The 20,480-nt window shown below is 45.8% G+C and overlaps 1 protein-coding gene across 3 annotated transcripts in view; it reads left to right on the forward strand.

Moving 5' to 3' along the window:
• The first annotated feature begins 549 nt into the window (after positions 1-549).
• Positions 550-20,480, forward strand: part of HSP90B1 (heat shock protein 90 beta family member 1) — a 68,364-nt gene continuing 48,433 nt past the window's right edge. Inside the window, exons 1-5 of one of the 3 annotated variants that reach the window (XM_078776025.1) lie at positions 550-683; positions 789-954; positions 6,624-6,723; positions 7,827-7,968; positions 8,108-8,224. In XM_078776025.1, the coding sequence (XP_078632151.1) occupies positions 903-954; positions 6,624-6,723; positions 7,827-7,968; positions 8,108-8,224 (411 nt within the window). In that variant the 5' untranslated portion in view covers positions 550-683; positions 789-902. Of the gene's footprint in view, positions 692-756; positions 955-6,623; positions 6,724-7,826; positions 7,969-8,107; positions 8,225-20,480 lie in introns of all 3 variants that reach the window. The other 2 variants (XM_078776024.1, XM_068112777.2) reach the window with 2 other exon arrangements.

Consider the following 20,480-nt stretch of genomic DNA (forward strand, 5'->3'; position numbering starts at 1 on the left):
CAAACTGTGCAGTCGTCACTCGTCATCCGCTCGACTCGACGCGGCTGATAAATATTTATTAAATATTCCATCCAATGGGAGGAGAGTGAATATTCATGATGTAATCCGACCGGAAGCCCAGTTTTGTCCAATAAGCAAGTTGTTGCGTTTCGGGTGCAAGAACGTTAACGTTGGACGTATGAATCAGGATGCGTGGGGAAGAGGAAGAAGACTATTAATTACGCCAACACAATCACATGAATATTCTCTTATTATTATTAATGGTGCTCATTGCCCACCGCCGCTTCCCATGCTTCCCTTCGGTTTTTAATCGCGGAATTAAAAAAAAAAAAAATCACCAAAGACTCCGCATCTGGTTCCAGTAAGTTCCATTGTTGTTGCGATAATTTTTTACGCTTTCACGTTGCATACTAGTACTACTTTGGAATTACTATATCTAATGGAATTAATTTATGCGTATTGGACCGGAATGAAAATTTGACGCATACATGGCGGTCCTTTTTGTCAGCTCAACGCTGCATTTGATCAAATACGGAACGTGATGACGACACCGCGGTGGCTTTGTTACCGCCAATCGGGAATGTCCACGCTCTCACGGCGCTCAGTCATTGGCCCGCACGCTGCGTGGTGTTCGCTGATTGGCCCCCAGTGGTCGTGTCGTCGTTCCTATATGTCGGGACTCGGTGAGTCGGTGTGTTATTTCATCGTGGCCGGGAAACGTTCATTTTTATTCGCGTATTTGTGCATTAACATCAGAGGTTTCGGGTGTTGTCTCAACCCCTCCCAAGGCTCTTGGATCAAATCCACCTGGTAATTTCGCTCTCGGCGCGGATACCTCGGCGGTGACAGCTGCACCGATCGGTGACTGGACGGGATTGGAGCGACGTGTGCTGTTTCGCGGCATGGCGAGGAGCGCTTGGTTGATCGTTCTCATCTGTCTCTCGGTTACCATTGGTGAGATTTCCAATGACGGTCTAGCCTTGATTTGGCGATTTCGTTGCGAGGCAACGGTACTGCCACTGGATAGTTTCTTGTATACTAATAAATAGCAAAAGTTTACGCTCCGTAGGCATAGAGGGGTGTGGGTATTGCGGGACAGCTCAGTTGGCAGCGTTAACCCCACTGAAGTGGACGAAGGTGGTGGACGGAGGTTATGTTTTCACCCCTGTGTGTCTGTGAACAGGATATCTCAAAACGTTTTGGACGGATGCGGTTGAAACTTGGTGGAGAGGTTGGATGTGTGACGAGGACGAATCGATTTGGTTTTGGATCCAGATGCTAGAATTTTAAAAGATTTTCTAAGTGATGCTTCACCATTGAGTGATAGGGCCAAAAACAACATATAGCATGATATTTCAAAAAGTTGTGGATGAATTATGACAAAACTTGGTGGATGAGTTGGGTAAGTGACAAGAACAAGCTGATTAGATTTTGGTTCAGGTCCGAATCCAGGTATGGCCTATCGGTGGGATACAAAACTTAAACTGTTCAGCCTGGCGGGGGTGTGCTCTCTACGAATGCCATTTTATTCTAGTTCACAAAAAATAAATCGCAATAAATGTGCTTTTCGCTTCAAACGTGGGGGTATTCAGTAAGCTCTCAGGAATTGTAATTTTTTTAAATTTGAATTTCACCTTATTGTGATTCAATGTGTGGCATTCTCTATCTGTCTTTGTCTTCTTTGTCTTCAACGTGATTGTCTCTTTGGGTGTAATTCAGATGTTAATTCATCATGTTTCATCTTGGCCTGAAAGTTTTGTGAAGTCAATTTTACTTTTACAATTGGACAATTTGATTGTCTAGACTCTAGACTCTCGTGGAATCTACTAAATTCTTAGAAGGGAAACCGGGGATGGGAGTCCTTGTTGAGTTAAAGGTGTGGACATGTATTTGGCAATGCATTAACACATTACAGTACGCATACGCGCATACCTCCGCCAGGCTGAACGGTTTATGTTTTGTATGCCACTGATGGGTAATATCTGGATCCAGACCTTAACCAAAATGGAATCTGCTTGTTCTCACCATCTACCCAACTCATCCACCAAGTTTTGTCATCTCGTCCACAACGTTTTGAAATATCATGCTATAAATCGTTTATTTTGCCCCATCTCTCAATGCAATGGTGAAAAATCACTGGGAAATTAAAAAATTATCGTATCTGGATCCGGATTTGGATCTTCACAAAAATCGAATTGATGCGTCATTGTCACATCACTGGTGTTGGGCTAGCGGCTAGGGTGCCGGCTTAGGATCCTAGGATCCTGGGTTCGAATCCCGGTCGATCGCTGAATTAACGCCAGGGGGGTTGACTCAGCCTGTCATCCTTCCGAGGTCGGCTAATTGAGTACCAGTTCACTGGTAATTCCCTGTTTGTCGTTAAAGGCGGCAAAAAAAGGTTGGCGGCAGGAAGGGCATCCGGCCGTAAAACATTGCTTCAAAAAGGGGACCAAAAAAAATGACAACCACGGTTCCCGAAAAAGGCCAACCCCCGCTTTGCGGGGAAAAATGGCCTCTAAAGGTGGTTATTATTATTTATTATATATTGTCACACTCCCAACCTGTCCACCAGGTTTCGTCTGAATCCGTCCAAAACTTTTTGAGATATCTGGGTCGCTGTTGTAATCAGCTCCTGTCTGTCTGTCACACTATCTCCTCCTCAACCTAAACTAAGCAGTTGGGCAAAAATTCACCAAACGTAGTAGTTGTGATCATCAGATGGCATGAAGATGCAAGAGCAGCATAATTTTGGCCCCACCCCCTGGGAAAAATGCAATTATGAGCACATTTTCTTCATGAAACTTTGCAGATGCAATCAGCATGGGGGGGGGGGGGGGGGGGGGGTGCATGAAATTTGTAAAACCATTTTTGAATTTCAACCCCGGGTTAATGCTCCAGGGGTTGTGGACTTCGAGTCCACAAACATAAAATCATTAAAAAAAAGTATTTTCACTCAAAATCTGATATTGGGTCATGGAACTTTTTGTCACCTTTCAACTTTGCTTTAGGTGGGAAGCATGGGGATTTGTGATAGTGTGCCATTGACTTTGCTCTAGTTATTATTTTGATCAAATATTTACCATTTTGTTGGCAAAACTATTGTGAATATCTCCTCTCTTAGCCCAAGCTGCACATGGAGGTTGTTTTGAGAACTTTGTGCAAGTTTGCTTATCTAATCCACAAACAAGGTCATGAGTGAGGTTCATTTGTCAGAATTGAATATTCTATATATAAATGTGTTGAAGTTCAGATTTAAATAGGAGGATGGAAGTGTTACATGATGAAAATTAAATAACTAAAAATATTGGACATTGCATTTTTGGGCAGACAATGTTTGTGTGTTAAGGAAAAGACAACCTGCACCTCAAGATATTCGCTGTTATCTAACTGGGACACATTGTGGATTCCTGGATAGATGGAAATTTTAACATCATTGATGGGAATGCCAACATGTCACCCATTATCACCTTGAGAATTGCTTGAATTGCATGAAGGAATTGCACTTGGTTCAACTTTAGCATTTTAAAGGTTGATGTCCCACATTTGTGGAGCAAGGCTAGACAGGTGTGGATAAGGTCGTAGTGGAAGTTGGACTTGGCAGAGGATGCAAAGATTACTTGTAGGGTGGCGTGAGAAGGGGTATCGATATGAGGTGAGAGATCCTTAATAAAGACGTTCTCATTAGATTTCTGATGTTGTTTAGCACCATTAGCCTGGTGTTGGCTTAGCGGTTAGGGTGCCGGCTTGGGATCCTAGGATCCTGGGTTCGAATCCCGGTCGATCTCTGAATTAATGCCAGGGGGGGTTGACTCAGCCTGTCATCCTTCCGAGGTCGGCAAATTGAGTACCAGCTTGCTGAGATGAATGATCACGGTGTATACCCCGATTTAGAATAGGTACACCGTATCCCTGCGCATCGTAAGAGCGTGACCAAGGGTTGGCATCGGGAAGGGCATCCGGCCATAAAAAAACATTGCCTGAAACAGGGAACCATGATTGTCATGGGGCCCGCAAGGCTAACCCCCGCTCTAGCGGGAAAAATGGCCTTAAAACGATCATTCATATTCATTTTCATTAGATGGTGGGAATATTTTAAGGAGCTGCTTGATGTGGAGAAGTGGAGGGATATATTGGGAGGAAGTTGTTGCAACTCCAGTGGAAACTTAGATGAGGAAAGCAAGTGGACCATTGGGGATGATGGTAAAGATTAATTTTGTTTTGAGCAGTGTATCCTGTAAGGTCAGTTGGTTGTTTGCTTGTTCTCGCATGTATCCCTGGTGCTGTGGATTATTGTAGTGAAAGTTGTTTTGGTGTTATGCTTTGTGTTCCTGCTGACTGTCGAAGTGCATTTTGGTCAACGGGCATAAGAAAAACTTGATCAAAACGTGATCAAATTATCCTGGTGGCGTCTGGTCAAATCCGTTTCTGGTGTTTGTTCCCCCTCCATCCCCTCCCTTACCTCAAACGGCTACACAGCTGACTCCGCACGTGAAAAAGCTGAATGCCTCAACTCTGTGTTTGCCTCTAAATCTTGTGTCCCAAACCCATCCCTCTCTGTACCCACCATACCCAGTCGTACCCTGCTGCTCCTGGACTCCGTGTCCTTTCCTCCTGACAAGGTGGAAAAGTTTGTCAACCCTCGACTCTGATTCTGCAACTGGACCCGACGGCATCAGCCCACGGGTCCTAAAATCCTGCTCTGCTGCTCTATCTCACCCTCTCTCTGTTCTCTTCACCCTCTCTTTTGCTCAAGGTCAACTGCCATCTGCTTGGAAATCGGCCAACATCACCGCTTTGCACAAAAAAGGTGCAAAAACAGATCCTAGCAACTACAGACCAATCAGCCTTCTCCCAATTATCAGCAAAGTCATGGAATCCATCATTGCTTCGGATATGAAATCTTTCCTCTTCTCCAATGGCTTGATCTCTGATCATCAATTTGGTTTCAGACCAGGTCACTCTACTCTGGACATGCTGCTTCTGCTGTCTCAACAATGGATGGAGGTCCTCAATGCCAAACAGGAAATTAGAGCTGTCTCCCTCGACATATCACGTGCCTTCGACACGGTCTGGCACCCCGCTCTGCTCACCAAACTCTCCTCCTTTGGTATCCATGGAAATCTCCACGCATGGCTGGCGGACTTCCTCTCTAGTCGTCGTCAACGTGTGGCCCTGAATGGGTTTCTCTCATCTCCTCTTCCTGTTCAGGCTGGAGTTCCCCAAGGCAGTGTTCTGGGCCCCGTGCTTTTTCTGGTCTTCATCAATGATCTCTCTGACTCTCTTGAAAATCCTCTCTATCTCTTTGCTGATGACTCCACTCTCTGCCGCTCCATTCCTCTTCCCTCAGATCGGCAGTCTGCAGCCTCCTCACTCTCTGAAGACTTGGACAAAATCACAGACTGGTCAAACAAGTTGAACATGTCTTTCAATCCTGACAAATCTCACACTCTTACTATGTCTCTCCGAAAAGATCGACTGGACAACCCTCCCATCTACTTTCTCAACAATCCTCTCCAAGAAGTTCTGTCGCTCAAGCTTTTGGGTCTCACTATCTGCCATGATCTTTCTTGGGAAAACCACATTTCCAAGCTGGCCTCCAAAGCCAGTCGCCGACTGGGCATCCTCCGTCGTGCGAAGTCCTTCCTCGGCACACCTGAGCTCCTCACCACATACAAGGCTTACATCCGCAGCTCAATGGAATACTGTTCTCCCCTATGGGCCGGTGCTCCTGCCTCGCACCTAGCTCGGCTTCACGCTGTTGAAACCAAAGCTTACAGAATTATTGGAATCTCCCGCGATGAAGCTATCTCTGAGGGCCTTTCACTCACTCACCGCAGGCAGGTAGGTGGTCTTTCTGTCTTCTACCGACTCCTCTCCGGCCTTGCACCCCCAGCTCTCTCTGTGCTCTGTCCCCCAAATATTCCTACAGGTCGCACAAGATCTGCCAGCAACCCTCTGATGGTTAAACTGCCGAAATCTCGGCTCTCTGCTCACCTTCACTCTTTCATTCCTCTTTTCTCCCGCCTCTGGAACAAACTCCCTCACTCCCTTCAATCCCACTCCTCCCTCCAGGTCTTTAAAACAGCTGTTCACCACCATCTCTTATCTTCCCCCATCCAAAACCTTGATCTTTTCTACCCCCGCTAATTCACCCCAGATCCACCTTGTTTGAAATTCCAACTTCTTTCCTGGAAGTCCTGGCAGTGTCCATATGTTTTATACCTCTCCCACCGCCCCCTTCCCATGCCCCCCCCCAAAGCCCTCGCCCTCTCTCAGATCTCTCGATGTCTCCATGTCTCTCAGTCCCTGCTCTCAAATGTTGTGTTTGTGTCCTTCCCCCTCTCTCCCCATCTTGTCTACCGCTCCCGATGTTATATGTTTTATGTGTCGGTTTGTCTTTCTGTGTGATTAATGTTCGCTCTTTCACGAGCGTCGATCTTGTATAAAAAAAAATAAAAAAAATAAAAAATGGGGCATGGTGAAGAGTAAACAGTGATTGGATCATTTTGACTGAAACAGAAATATGTTTAGGAGGGGTGTGGAGGTTTTTATGTGACACTCCCAGCTTGTGTTACTGTTTTAATTCTGCCTTCCTGAATGTTTTTCATTTCTGCTTGTCAAAGCCAAGGCTAGAGCTGCAGAGGATGGTGATCCTTCCGCAGTGGAGCAGGACATTGGCAAGAGCCGGGAAGCATCTCGCACAGATGATGAGGTGGTGGAAAGGTGAGGAGCCTTCTTGGTGTGGCTGATACCTCAATCGGTGAGACGTGGGCAAAGTAGCGTCCAAAATGTTTATTTTATTAATTGCTTAAATTACTTTCCTTTATTTTTCCCAGGTCGAAGAAAATGTTTGATTTCAGAAATTCCAAGGAAATGCTCATCAAAAACAGAGAGGGATGGGATGGGATTGGATTGGATTGGATGGGTGTATGGGGGATGGAGGAAAACTTGAAATAAATAATGGCTCTTTCTCAGACTATACCGTTGTATCAAGGCACATATTGCCAGCAAAAGGTACCCATGTAAATTTCAATAATACAGTACCAGCCTTTCAGCGTTTATGCTGAACATTTTGATTCCACTTTTGTAACCATGGAGTGGACTTGGGGTTATTTTTGAAATGCACATGTATAAGAATATATATATATATATATATATGTATGTATATTGTGTATAGGGTCAACGCTCATGGAAGAGCTGGAACGCAGACTGAATCAGGACACAACAAAAGGAACAGCAGAAAGAGGGTTGGGGGAAATGTCAAATGTAGGGCTGGAGGAGAAAATTGAAGGAGACGGACCAGCAAGGGATAAGGGTAATGATGGGGGGTACGGGAAGATACAGGATCTGGACAAAATGAGCACTGGAGCAAATCCGAGGAAGGGAAAACTAGAATTTTCTTTGGGGGAGTGGGTGGGGGGGTTGCAGATTGATTGGTTTAACAGGGGTATAAAATGTTGTGATTTTGGATGGGGGCTGAACTCTACTTGTCTTAACAGGTTACTGGTTCTTTCAAAAGGCATTTTTAAAATGACCTCTTAGTTTTGTTTGGTGATAGTTATCCCATGTTGCTTTGAAGGTGGTGCATTTGAGTAGTTGTGTAGAAGATTCTTTACACATAACAGGTTTCATGACTGATCTTGTGTTAATGTCCCAGTATGGAGATCTCAGGTAATCTCGTTAACTATGTTGCTGTTTTTGCTTTAAAAAAAATACATCTGTTTTTACTCTTGCATTTTCATTATTTATTCATTTTTTGACCAGATGACTTTGCAGGCTGTCATCTTTGCAGACGTATGAAATGTTGCATTTTATTTTTCCTTTAGGGAAGAGGAGGCTATCCAACTGGATGGATTGAGTGCGGCTCAGGTGAAAGAGTTAAGGGAGAGAGCTGATAAATATGTATTTAAAGCGGAGGTCAACCGCATGATGAAGCTAATTATAAACTCTCTCTACAAGAACAAAGAGGTTTGTTCTCGCACTTTCTTTTCAGAAATGTGGATTTTGATGGATTGTTCAACTGGGTGTGTTGCTCTAACTTTAACTTGAAGGAGTATATATATATGCTGTGCTGTTTGATTTGAGCTGAGCATCTGCCTTTTTACAGATCTTCTTGAGAGAATTGATTTCAAATGCCTCTGATGCGCTGGACAAGATCCGCTTGATGTCACTCACAGATGAAAACGCACTTGCTGCCACAGATGAACTTACCATAAAGATAAAGGTATGTGCCATATATAGTTTCAATTTGACAAACACCAAACAAAAAGTCCAATGACTAAAGAATATTTGGTTTGCAATGGATAAGACCAAAAATAGACTTGTTCATAATAAAGCACAAATTGAGGAAATGATAATTAGAACAATGAAAAATTAAAATTGAAAATCATTGGCATTGAATAAATGGACATATTAAAAGCATTATCAAAGTCGATTAAAATGTCGAATAATGCTCATCAAAAATTAATTTGACAGCAAACAATACATTGCGGGTATCATCATTGCACGTGAATAACAATAACAATGATGGTGTTTGGTATCTTCAGTTTCAATTCTAAATGAAATCTTGCTGGTCTCGGCTCCTACAACAGGTGGTGTAGGCTTTAATATAATAATAATATATATATTTTTAAATTTTTATAGCACTTTTCAAATACAATGAAATGTCAAAGTACTGAACAAGAGAAAATGAGTATCAAGTAAAAAAGAAAAAAAAATGAAGAAGAAATTTGATAAGAATCAAAGTAGTCGAGTAAAATTCCATTAAAAAAACAGATATCAATGGGGGAAAAAAATAGAATCAAATTTCATAAAATGCAAATAAAAATTGGGGGAATATCAAATTACATAGTCGTGGCCAAAAATATTGGCACCCTTGAACTGTTTTCAAATAACAACATTTTCTCTAAAAAGAAGTTGAAATTAACAAAAATATTTGGTCTCCACAATTTTTTTACTTCACAGTTAATATTACAGAACCTTTGTTTTTGATTCAGAACTTAATATATTGTCCTGTGACTGCTCTCAGTTAAGACCGAGAGTAAGCCACGGATGGAAACGAGCATTAATGAAGGCGTTCAACTCCAATTGATGGCGGATGATACGCGAGGAGGAAGAAGAATACTGACTCACTTGTACGGGCCCCACGCAGGCGTCTTCACCCTGCAAATTAACTCGAACCGAGGCGGATGTAAAATGTACAAAAATAGCAGGTTTATTAACGGAACCCCAGAACAATGAAACGCGCCGGTTAAATAACTACGATTCTCAAGTGGAGTGCTCCCACACCAGACGTCTAAAACACACAAGGGAGGATATATGAAAATAAAGGGGTCATACGTTTGTGTGTGGGCTTATCTCAACTCGGCTGAGGTGTCGGGGATCGTCAGCCTGGTGCACACAGTCCGGACGCGGCTCCGGTGTTGGCGGGAGGAAGGCCTCGACGCGCCCTTGTTCGCACGCTGCTAGGCCAGCATACGCTGCTGCGGCAAGCCTCGGGTCCCCGTGAGGTCCTGTACGTGAATGCAGGGAAGGAGGATCGTCAGCGCTCCACCGTCTCTCCACCGTCCGGCGTCACCCAACAAGCAAGGGTCCAAACGAGAATAAGTCCAACGCAATAAAGCAGTCCAAACAAGAGAGAACCAGAACAAGAAGGGAAGAGAAAATGTCGGTCGGTCTCGAACGTTTAACGTCCACTCGTGACATCACTGGCGCTTCTCCTCCAATCAGTGCGTCGCTTCTTGCTCGCCTCTCACGTCCTCCAATCCGAGGGAAGCTTCTTGCCCCGCCCTTGGCCAATCACCAGTCCTTATTCTGCCAATCGGCGGCCTTCGTCCTGCCTCGTGTCTTCCCTCCACCAATCAGTGGCCAGCTTCTTGCCCCTGCCTTGACCAATCACGAGCTACATCCTGCCTAGTCTCCCTATTGGTGGTGTCTTGTCTAATCGCTGCCCCTCTGGGCGTGTCCATTGCCTGCCTGCTCGATGTTCCATCGCCATGCTGGCGTAATGTGTGGGCGCTTCCTGCCTGTTCTTCCGGTGAGTTTTATTGTCGGGGGGATGTGTGTGTGTGTGTCGTCTGTGTGTGTGTCGTCTGTGTGTCTCTGTGTGTCTGTCTGTTTCTGTCTTTTGGGCCTTTCCTGCTCTGCGTGTCTAGTGCGTTGCCATACGCGACAAAGGATAGATCACCAGGTCTCACACACAGGGGAATTAGCATAATCCCTACTCTAATTAACACAAGGCCATCCTCGTATGACCACAAAGATACACTTGCGCAAACAAACTTATTGCATGTGGGGTTCCCTATCACGACAATCGGAGCATACCTACACAGATCTACCTGACCTATATATCACTCTACCCCAAAATTTATAACAATATCCTTTTAAATCAGAAAATAAAAGAAATGGCATTGACAAAATTATTGACACCCTAGACTTAATATTTGGTAGCACAGCCTTTGGACAAAATAGCTGCAGTCAAGCGCTTCCTATAGCCATGAATGAGCTTCCTACACCTCTCGACTAGCAATTTGGCCCACTCGTCTTGTGCAAACTACTCCAGTTCTCCCAGATTTAAAGGGTGCCTTCTCCCAACTGCTGTTTTCAGATCTCTTCACAGGTGTTCCATGGGATTTAGATCTGGACTCATTGCTGGCCACTTCAGAAGAGTCCAGCGTTTTGTCTTGAACCATTCATGGGTGCTTTTTGTAGTGTTTGGGGTCATTGTCCTGCTGCAAGACCCATGACCTGCAAGACCCAAAGCAACCCCAAAATGTTACTGAACCTCCATGTTTGACTGTAGGGAGGGTGTTCTTTTCTTTGAAGGTTTTATTTTGTTTTCTATAAACAGAGATGATGTGCTTTACCAAAAAGCTCTACGTTGGTGTCATCTGTCCACAGGGCATTCTCCAGTCGGGTTCCCAAATTTTGGCAAACTCCAGTCGGGCTTTCTTTTGTGTCTCTCTCCGCAGTGGGGTCCTCCTGGGTCTCCTACCATAGAACCCCCTTTCATTGAGTTGGTGATGGATGGTCAGCTTGAATCTGTTTGGTAGTTGATTGAGGTGCTTTCTCCACTTTTTGAACAATTCTTTGCTGCAATCTTTGATCAAGTTTTCTCTTGCGGCCACGTCCAGGGAGGTTGGCTACAGTGCCATGGGACTTAAACGTCCTGATAACATTGCGTACAGTGGACACAGGAACATCAAGGTCTCTTTTGTGTCAGTGACACAAAACAGCAGAATGACTCCTTTTCTCTATTCAAACTGGTTGGAAGGGGTGGTGGGTCATAAAACCCCTTGGGGAGAGGGATATTGTTGTGTAACAATGTTAATATTATGCTATTATAATTAGTGTTATTATTTTTGTTATTGGAAGTGTTACATATTTATGTGAATGTATGTGAATTACTATTCAGGGCTTTGCTTATCAATGTGGACTCGATTAAAGGTTGTTGTGATTAAAGGGTCAGGAGCCCTTCTGGGAAAAAGGAGACCGGAAACGGAAGAAGAAAAGACACGAGGTCCTGGAGAAGCGACGATTCTTCTTCTTCCTCGCCGAGCTCGGACGCGAGCGGTATCGATTGAGCAACGTAAGAGAATCGGCGTTTCAAAGCCCGTCTGGCAAGAGGAGTTACCGGGACGTGTAACTACCCTTTGACACGTCAAGTCACTGTGGGTTCGTGCACGGAACCAAGCAGCTGGCACAGTTCGCCTCGCCGTCAACAAGGCCGCGTACGGGTCGCACCTTGGGCCGCGCGTGCTGGGCAAGCCGCGTGTTGCTTTGCCTGCTTTACATTACCCGCTTTGCTTGGCCAGGAGGTGTGCGCTGCAGCCGTTGTTCCCGGTACGGGACGTGCCCGGTGAAAGCACGTCAGGAAGGGTCCGTTCAACCGCCCACGTGCGGAGATCGAACTACAGGAGTACGGAGACATTGTGAGAGACATTGACCACGGAGGGAGTCGGGAGTGGGGCTCACGTGAGGAATGTATAAGATGGCCATCTTAGAGTTAATGTAGATGAGTTTACATCTTTGTACTATTGATTGCTGATGGTTGATTGCTCGGGGAATATATCATTGATTATTCCAGATCCTTGGTGTGGGGTTTTTTCTTGGTTGGAATTCATATTGATTGCGTTACGAAAGCGCATACATAATAAATCTTTCTGGCGGAGTTCCTCTCACGGTCCGGGGGTCACCGAGACCAGGTAGTCACCGGGAGGACCACGTAACAGAATTGGGGGGCTCGTCCAAATTACGATTTGCGGATTCGCAATTGGGTCTACGTCCGGGATTTAAAATTGTATAACATAATAAAAGAATAGTTTTTATTAATTAAAATTTATTAATTAATTATTAATTGGTAAATTTTTGAGACATTGTGGTAAAGTCTTGGGTGAAGGTTAACAGGTGTTAACGATAGTCACCATGGCGTTTGTTGCACAGAACTTTGCGGTAACACCTAGTGAGGCACAGTTCCGAGCGTTACTAAAAGCGGACCTCTTGAAATTAGCCAAACATTTTAACTTGGAGGTCCGAACTAATTTGAGGAAGGCAGAGTTGCAGACCACGGTGATACAGTCTATGGTGGGATTAGGAACATGGGACGAGTTAGCCTGGCAGTGGCTACCCGAAGAACCAGAAGACGTTGAGCTCCGGAAACGAGTTGCAATTACGGAGCCAGGAACGGATTAAAGAAGAAGAAAGGAAAGCAGAAGAGAGGAGAGAAGAGAAACAAGCAGAGGAAAGGAGAGTGGAACGAGAACTCCAGGAAAGGTTAAAAGAAGAAGAAAGGAAAGCAGAAAAGGAAAGAGCAGAAGAAGAAAGGAAAGCAGAAAAGGAAAGAGCAGAAGAAGAAAGGAAAGCAGAAGAGAGGAGAGAAGAGAAACAAGCAGAGGAAAGGAGAGTGGAACGAGAACTCCAGGAAAGGTTAGCAGAAGAAGAAAGGAAAGCAGAAAAGGAAAGAGCAGAAGAAGAAAGGAAAGCAGAAAAGGAAAGAGCAGAAGAAGAAAGGAAAGCAGAAAAGGAAAGAGCAGAAGAAGAAAGGAAAGCAGAAGAGAGGAGAGAAGAGAAACAAGCAGAGGAAAGGAGAGTGGAACGAGAACTCCAGGAAAGGTTAGAAGGGAGAAAAGCAGAGGAGAGGAGAGCTGCAAGGGACCTCGAAGCAGAGGAGAGAAAAGCGGAAAGGGAATTAAAGGAACGTGACATGGAGCTTCAGCAAGAAATTAAATTCAAGGAGCTGGAGTTAATGAGAGAACGGGGAGAGGTACCACCCTTGCTGACGGGGTCGACACCTAGCCAGAACACCTGGGATGTGGGCAGACATGTGAGGCTGGTTCCACCCTTCAGTGAAAAGGAAGTCGCTAAATTTTTTCCACACTTTGAGAAAGTGGCTCGACAGTTAAACTGGCCGGAGGAGGCCTGGACCATACGAGTGCAAAGTGTGCTGGTGGGAAAAGCTCAAGAGATTTATTCGGCGCTACCAATGGACCAATGTGCAGATTATGAGGTATTGAAGAAGCACATCCTCAAAGCCTATGAGTTGGTTCCGGAAGCTTACCGGCAAAAATTCAGGAATGCCAGGAAGAGGGAGAGTGAGACCCATGTGGAGTTTGCCAGAGTGAAAGAAAACATGTTTGATCGGTGGTGTGAGTCAAAAGGAGTCGGGAAAGACTTCGAAACATTGCGTGACTTGATCCTGGTGGAGGAATTTCAACAGTGTGTCCACAAGGACATCAAAGTGTACCTGCAGGAAAAGAAAGTACCGAAGTTGTGGGACGCAGCCACCATGGCAGATGATTATGCCTTAACACACCGGATAGGGGTCCACGAACCTAACTCCTCGCCTAGATCGCCGCAGGGGAGGTGTGGAACAGCAGGTGCAGAGAACGACAATACATGGCGGCGGCCTCGAGATGAATATGGGGACAACGCTGATACCCGAACTGTTCGAAATCAGGGGGCTACGGGCCCAAGACAAACTTATTTCCCGGGGGGCCCGAGGCAGACCGCGAGTTTTTCCTCCGGGCCTACGTGCGCCTTTTGCAAAAAACCTGGACACTTGATGTCCAGTTGTTACCTCATGAAAAGGGACAACCCAGAGCGGAGTCCGACTAGTACAACTCCGAATGCGATGGCCAACGTAAGAAATCGCCCACAGAAGAGTTACCAACCATTTATTTATGAGGGGTTGGTCTCACTCACGGGAGACTTGACTAACCCAAGACCGGTTAGGGTGTTGAGGGACACAGGAGCCCATCAATCCTTACTGCTTGAAGGCATTTTGCCATTGTCAAAGAGTACCGCAACTGGTGATAGTGTTCGGTTACAAGGGATCGGTGGCTGTGTTAGTGCCCCACTTCATGTCATCCATTTGGAATCCGATTTGGTGTCAGGACCGGTCACCGTTGGTTTACAAGCCACGCTTCCTGTAGAGGGAGTATCTGTGATTATCGGGAATGATTTGGCCGGGGGGCAAATTTATGGTAACCCGAGGGTGGGTAAAGAGCCCCGCAGGGGAAATAACACCACCCCCGCTTGGGATGGCGACAAAAGTTCCAAGTTATTTGTAGGGGGACTGAACTTCAACACAGAGGAAGAAGTTCTGACCTCTGTCTTCAACAGATATGGGCCGCTGGTGGAAGTGCGGGTGGTAAAAGACAGGGAAACGCAACGGTCAAGAGGGTTCGGCTTTGTCACGTTTGCAAGCACAAGAGACGCCAGGGAGGCAGAGAAGAATTGGAATGGTAAGGATTTGGAGGGTCGGACCATAACAGTAGGGAAGGCATTTCGTAGGCGTCGAGAGGTCTACAGAAGAGGACCACTTGGCAGGAGTTTTGGGGTTGGCAGCAGCCGATATTACTATGGAGGCTCCCAGCGTAACGGCACCTCCCGAAAGAATGAATGTCAGAGCACTGGCCGAGAAGGAGACCGCCAGTCAGGTAACGGCTGGGACAAGGGGTCCCACCGTAACTGTTAGGAGTCTGGAGAAGTTGAAGCACCATATACGGGGGAGCCGCCGAGCCGAGGCTCCTACACGGACTAACCGTGAACGCCACGTTCTTAAAGGCGTCCAGGTAGTGAACTTTCCTGCACGGACTAACCGTGAACTCCACGTTCTTAAAGGCATCCATGTAATGAACTTTCCTCCCCGGACTAACCGTGAACTCCACATTCCTTAAGGCGTCCATGTAGGAATACTCCGCTGGGCCTCCCGGAAAAGTGCTATAGAGACGTTTAAATTTGGGGGCTTTGGGTCACCACCTCTTAACCGTCATTCAAGAGAAACTAGAAGTGGTTGACGCTTGGTCCAGAGGGAATTGATCTAGGGGATTGTGTGAAATTTTGTTGCTTTATTTTTAAGTGATGACTGTGCCCGGGGGGAACTGATGAGTTGGGGGGGGGGGGGGGGGGGTGAGTTATCTGGTTTGTTTATCCAAGTTGGCCGGCAAAGAAAGTTTTCGCTGGGTTCAAACTTTCTTTCTTGAAGGGGGGGAGTGTTACATATTTATGTGAATGTATGTGAATTACTATTCAGGGCTTTGCTTATCAATGTGGACTCGATTCAAGGTTGTTGTGATTAAAGGGTCAGGAGCCCTTCTGGGAAAAAGGAGACCGGAAACGGAAGAAGAAAAGACACGTCCTGGAGAAGCGACGATTCTTCTTCTCCCTCGCCGAGCTCGGACGCGAGCGGTATCGATTGAGCAACGTAAGAGAATCGGCGTTTCAAAGCCCGTCTGGCGAGAGGAGTTACCGGGACGTGTAACTACCCTTTGACACGTCAAGTCACTGTGGGTTCATGCACGGAACCAAGCAGCTGGCACAGTTCGCCTCGCCGTCTACAAGGCCGCGTACGGGTCGCACCTTGGGCCGCGCGCGCTGGGCAAGCCGCGTGTTGCTTTGCCTGCTTTACATTACCCGCTTTGATTGGCCAGGAGGTGCGCGCTGCAGCCGTTGTTCCCGGTACGGGACGTGCCCGGTGAAAGCACGTCAGGAAGGGTCCGTTCAACCGCCCATGTGCGGAGATCGAACTACAGGAGTACGGAGACATTGTGAGAGACATTGACCACGGAGGGAGTCGGGAGTGGGGCTCACGTGAGGAATGTATAAGATGGCCATCTTAGAGTTAATGTAGATGAGTTTACATCTTTGTACTATTGATTGCTGATTGCTGATGGTTGATTGCTCGGGGAATATATCATTGATTATTCCGGATCCTTGGTGTGGGGTTTTTTCTTGGTTGGAATTCATATTGATTGCGTTACGAAAGCGCATACATAATAAATCTTTCTGGCGGAGTTCCTCTCACGGTCCGGGGGTCACCGAGACCAGGTAGTCACCGGGAGGACCACGTAACAGAAGCAGCCTTGGAAAAATGCCACAAATGGCAGGAAGGGTCATGTTATTAACCATTGTGGGCCATATAGACTACAGTAGATCTACTTGGTGATGAGCATAGATTGCCTTGCATATGTCTGGATTTCTACAAATTTCTTTCAGTTTAGTGTTCAACAGCATCAGCAATTGTTTGAAAAGGTTATCCAACGTGTTCGTGGTTTATAATATTTTTACTTCTTGTGGAGGCTGTTGCTCCCACAAAAATGCCACGATAAGCTATTGTTACAGCTACAGATTTCGGGTCTACTATGAGGGGAATACTCAGCTCCCCTCGGACTTACCGGGCTTGAGACCACCAATCACGAAAAACTTTGTACCACAGCGGGTTGCTAGGCAACCACGAGCACCAATTTGTCAACCACATGGTCCCAGGGTCCTCCGTCTGACCAGCGTTTACCTGTGCCACATGGCTTTCCAATCCTGGGACATGTCCTTGGCTATGCACCAATCTTATCGTAATTGGATGTTAATTAGGGCGGCCGAGCTCACGACTGATGCATGGCGGACTGATTGAGCCAATGAATTGGGGAATTGAAACCTTCCAGTCTAACCTAATGTGCGACCATCCAATCTAACCTAATGTGCGCTGGATCAATTATGAACATGGACAGATTGAAAATGAAGTTCAACAAGAGGGATTTTATTCTTCCAGCAGGATCATGCAAAAGGGGGGAGGGAACTTGAGGAATTTAATGAACAGCAGGGTAATCAAAATGGATCAAAATATGCAAAATGTACAAGCAATCGTGAGCCATGAAGAGTGCAGTGATATTTACAGACAGAGCAAAGAAAATGGACAAGATGCAGACTTGATCCTATACCTTACATACCGGCTATGCACAACCTAGGTCCCCAATCAGAACATCTGCGGAGGGAGATAGAACAGAGAGGAGACAAAGAATGAGGGTCATGGCCTCTTGCTCAACGGGTAAAATCAGTTGTGCTTCTGCAACCCAAACCCTAAAAGGGAGGTGTCAAGAGGAGTAATACTGGGGGGGTGTCTAGGGTGGGTGGCTGTAGTGTGCAGTGTGGTGCGTGACATGCGGGTGGTGCAAGAGAAACTGAGAAGGTGCGTTATCAGTAGTTGTCACTGGAGGAGTCGGGCTGTGGCGATGCCGCCAATCGTTGATGCCCTCTATTTATGGTGAGTCTGCATTTAAGGCAGAACGATAAAGTAAAGATGGCTGAGAAAAGAATGCATGAGAAAAATAACCTACTGTGTGAGAAATAAAACGTGTAAGTGTGGCTTGGTCTGGCCCTATGCGGTGCACTCGCTCCATCTGCCCCGATGACGGCTCCCAGTTCGACCCGCCAACCTGAGCAGCAACACTCGTCCTGATGGTTTTCTCTTGAAGCCCCACGAAGCCCGACGAAGTAAGCACAGGACCAAAACCTAAACCGACGCCTAGGACCAGAGCCAAAAATAATGCCTTGCTGAGTATTTTCCCTCAGGCTCTTTTATAATCCCTTAGTGAGGGCAGGTCATAAAAATGGATCAAGAATTATCTTGGCGTAACTATGCCTGCTGATCAGTGCATCCCCGCTTGGTTCCACCCTCGCCAAACCTCTGCTTCGTGTTTCGTCCTGTGTATCTCCAAACTGAGGCAAGAGATGGAGCACAATGATTACCATGGGCCAGGATCTCGTGATGTTCACACGCGTGTGGGCGAATTCTGGGAGCGCTTAATTACTTGTCGGGGGCGAATGGAGCGACCATGCATCCACAGGCCACTAATGGCCACTAGCACCTGCTTCTTCGGAGGCACAGCATGTGTGGGAAATGGGGACGATTGTGGCTGCTCTCCGTGCTACCTTCCCCGTGCTTCTAAGCTGCGGTGTGCATCCGTGGTGTGCATAGATGAGGTAGGAGAAAGGTGGACAGTTCATGTGTGGTTGATGTGACATGGTTAGCTGGTTGTGGTGTTTTGTGGTCGTGGAGCAAAGGAACGGCATTTATAATGTTTTAATGTCATGTAAACCTGACGTGAAAATTATGATGAAACCAAAATAAAGTGCAACTATAAATATGTTTACTAAAAGCTAAGTGTTGTATCCTTATGTGGGAGTCTGTCCACCTTTATCAAAATATGACAGACGACACTTGATAAAAAAAAAAAAAAACCACCTTTAGAGGCCATTTTTCCCTGCAAGCGGGGGTTGGCCTTTTTCGGGAACTGTGGTTGTTGTTGTTTTTCGGTCCCCTTTTTGAAGCAATGTTTTACGGCCGGATGCCCTTCCTGACGCCAACCCTTTTTGCCGCCTTTAACGACAAGCAGGGAATTACCAGTGAACTGGTACTCAATTTGCCGACCTCGGAAGGATGACAGGCTGAGTCAACCCCCCTGGTGTTAATTCAGCGATTGACCGGGATTCGAACCCAGGATCCTAGGATCCTAAGCCGGCACCCTAGCCGCTAGCCCAACACCAGGGTTACAGACAACACTTGATAGACAAAGGATTATTTATTATGTACGTGCGGAGAGAAAGGTTTGTCCTCAGGCAAGCAGATCTCCAAATTATACTCAAACTACATCAAATAAATATACAAATTATTTTACTACAAAAGGAAAGCAAAAGTGGAAACCGAAGCATAAGATAAGAACAAAAGCTGATTTAATGGACCCTTGGCTTCACATTTGCACAAGGTCAAACCACAGATAAAACGTGTTTTTGCCAGATCAGCACAGAGAAGCAGTTCTGCTCAGCAACCGAGATGGCTCTCAGCCAACTCTATACAAACAAGCATATCTCCTTTGGGCTGGCTCATATATATCACATTGTGGGAGAAATTAAAAGCAAAATAATTATTCTACATATTTACCCAACATGCTTTTCGGCCATGGCTATCTCTGATTGGTCCAGAGATGACTTCTTCATTTTTACCCCGACACTTATCGTGTATCTAATGGGAAGATGTAGAGATTGGGAAGACGAGTGGCTGTTGGGATTTGGTGTGCGATTCAAACACCCTTTGATGCGCTATGGCGACTACTCGCACATGTACCATGGAGCTATTAAACTAAAACATGATGCACAAACATAACACTTACCCCAAAGGAAATGGGGGAGAAAAAGGGAAACTCCCTCTCCCCCAACCCCTCCACATTGAATCACAATCGAGTGCACTATACAAGGGAAAGGAACTACTCTCGCCTTACATTATGGAAATGACTTGAGGGACCTGTATACAACAACAACATGCATTTTAAGGCCATTTTCCCTGCTAGAGCGGGGGTTAGCCTTGCAGTCCCCATGACAATCTTCTCCATTTTGCCCTATTTTCTGCATCTCTCCTTGTTAACCCCCTTGCCCGCATTTCCTCTTCCACCATCTTTAGCCAAGTCTTTCTCGGGCTTCCCCGTCCTCTACTTCCCTCTACATTCATTTCCATCACTCTTCTCAACCAGTCACTTTCATCCGTCCTCAACACATGACCAAACCATCTCAACCTGTTCCTCTTCACAGCATCAATCATAGGCTCTATTCCCATCATCTTTCGCAATTCATCATTTGTCTTCCTCTCTCTCAATGATACTCCGCACATCCGTCGAACCATTCGCATTTCCACCCTTTCCAGCCTTCTTTGCTGCTCTACATTCACTGTATGTTGTGTGATATTACCTTCAGGGCAGGTTCACAGAACCGCAACACTATTTATACGCTTTAACACTGTTTGATCATGGAGCAAAACACCCCTTGGGGAGGGGGGATATTATTATTATTAATATTGTTTTGTAATAACATTAATATTATGCTATTATCATTAGCATTGTTATTGTTATTGGAAGCAAATTTGGAAAAACGCCACGATATAGCTATCTTAACATGGATATACACCTCAACACGCAACCCCCTTGGTGGGGAAAACCTCTTGTGGAGGGGGCGGTCATGTTAAATTGCTACAACTGCCATCATGTGACCCTTGGTCTCACTGTCAAGTTTGGTTGAGATTGGATAACTAATGACCAAATCTATCGCGGTCAAAAATCGTCAGATATGAAATTGAGTATTTCAGTGTGATAATCTAATTTTTAAAAAAATCGATATTTGTTTGACCAACACCTTCATTAATAATATATCTTGGAATA

Source organism: Myxine glutinosa, chromosome 4 (genome assembly GCF_964187855.1).
Source record: "Myxine glutinosa chromosome 4, kmMyxGlut1.1, whole genome shotgun sequence".
Classification (NCBI taxonomy): Eukaryota; Metazoa; Chordata; class Myxini; order Myxiniformes; family Myxinidae; genus Myxine; species Myxine glutinosa.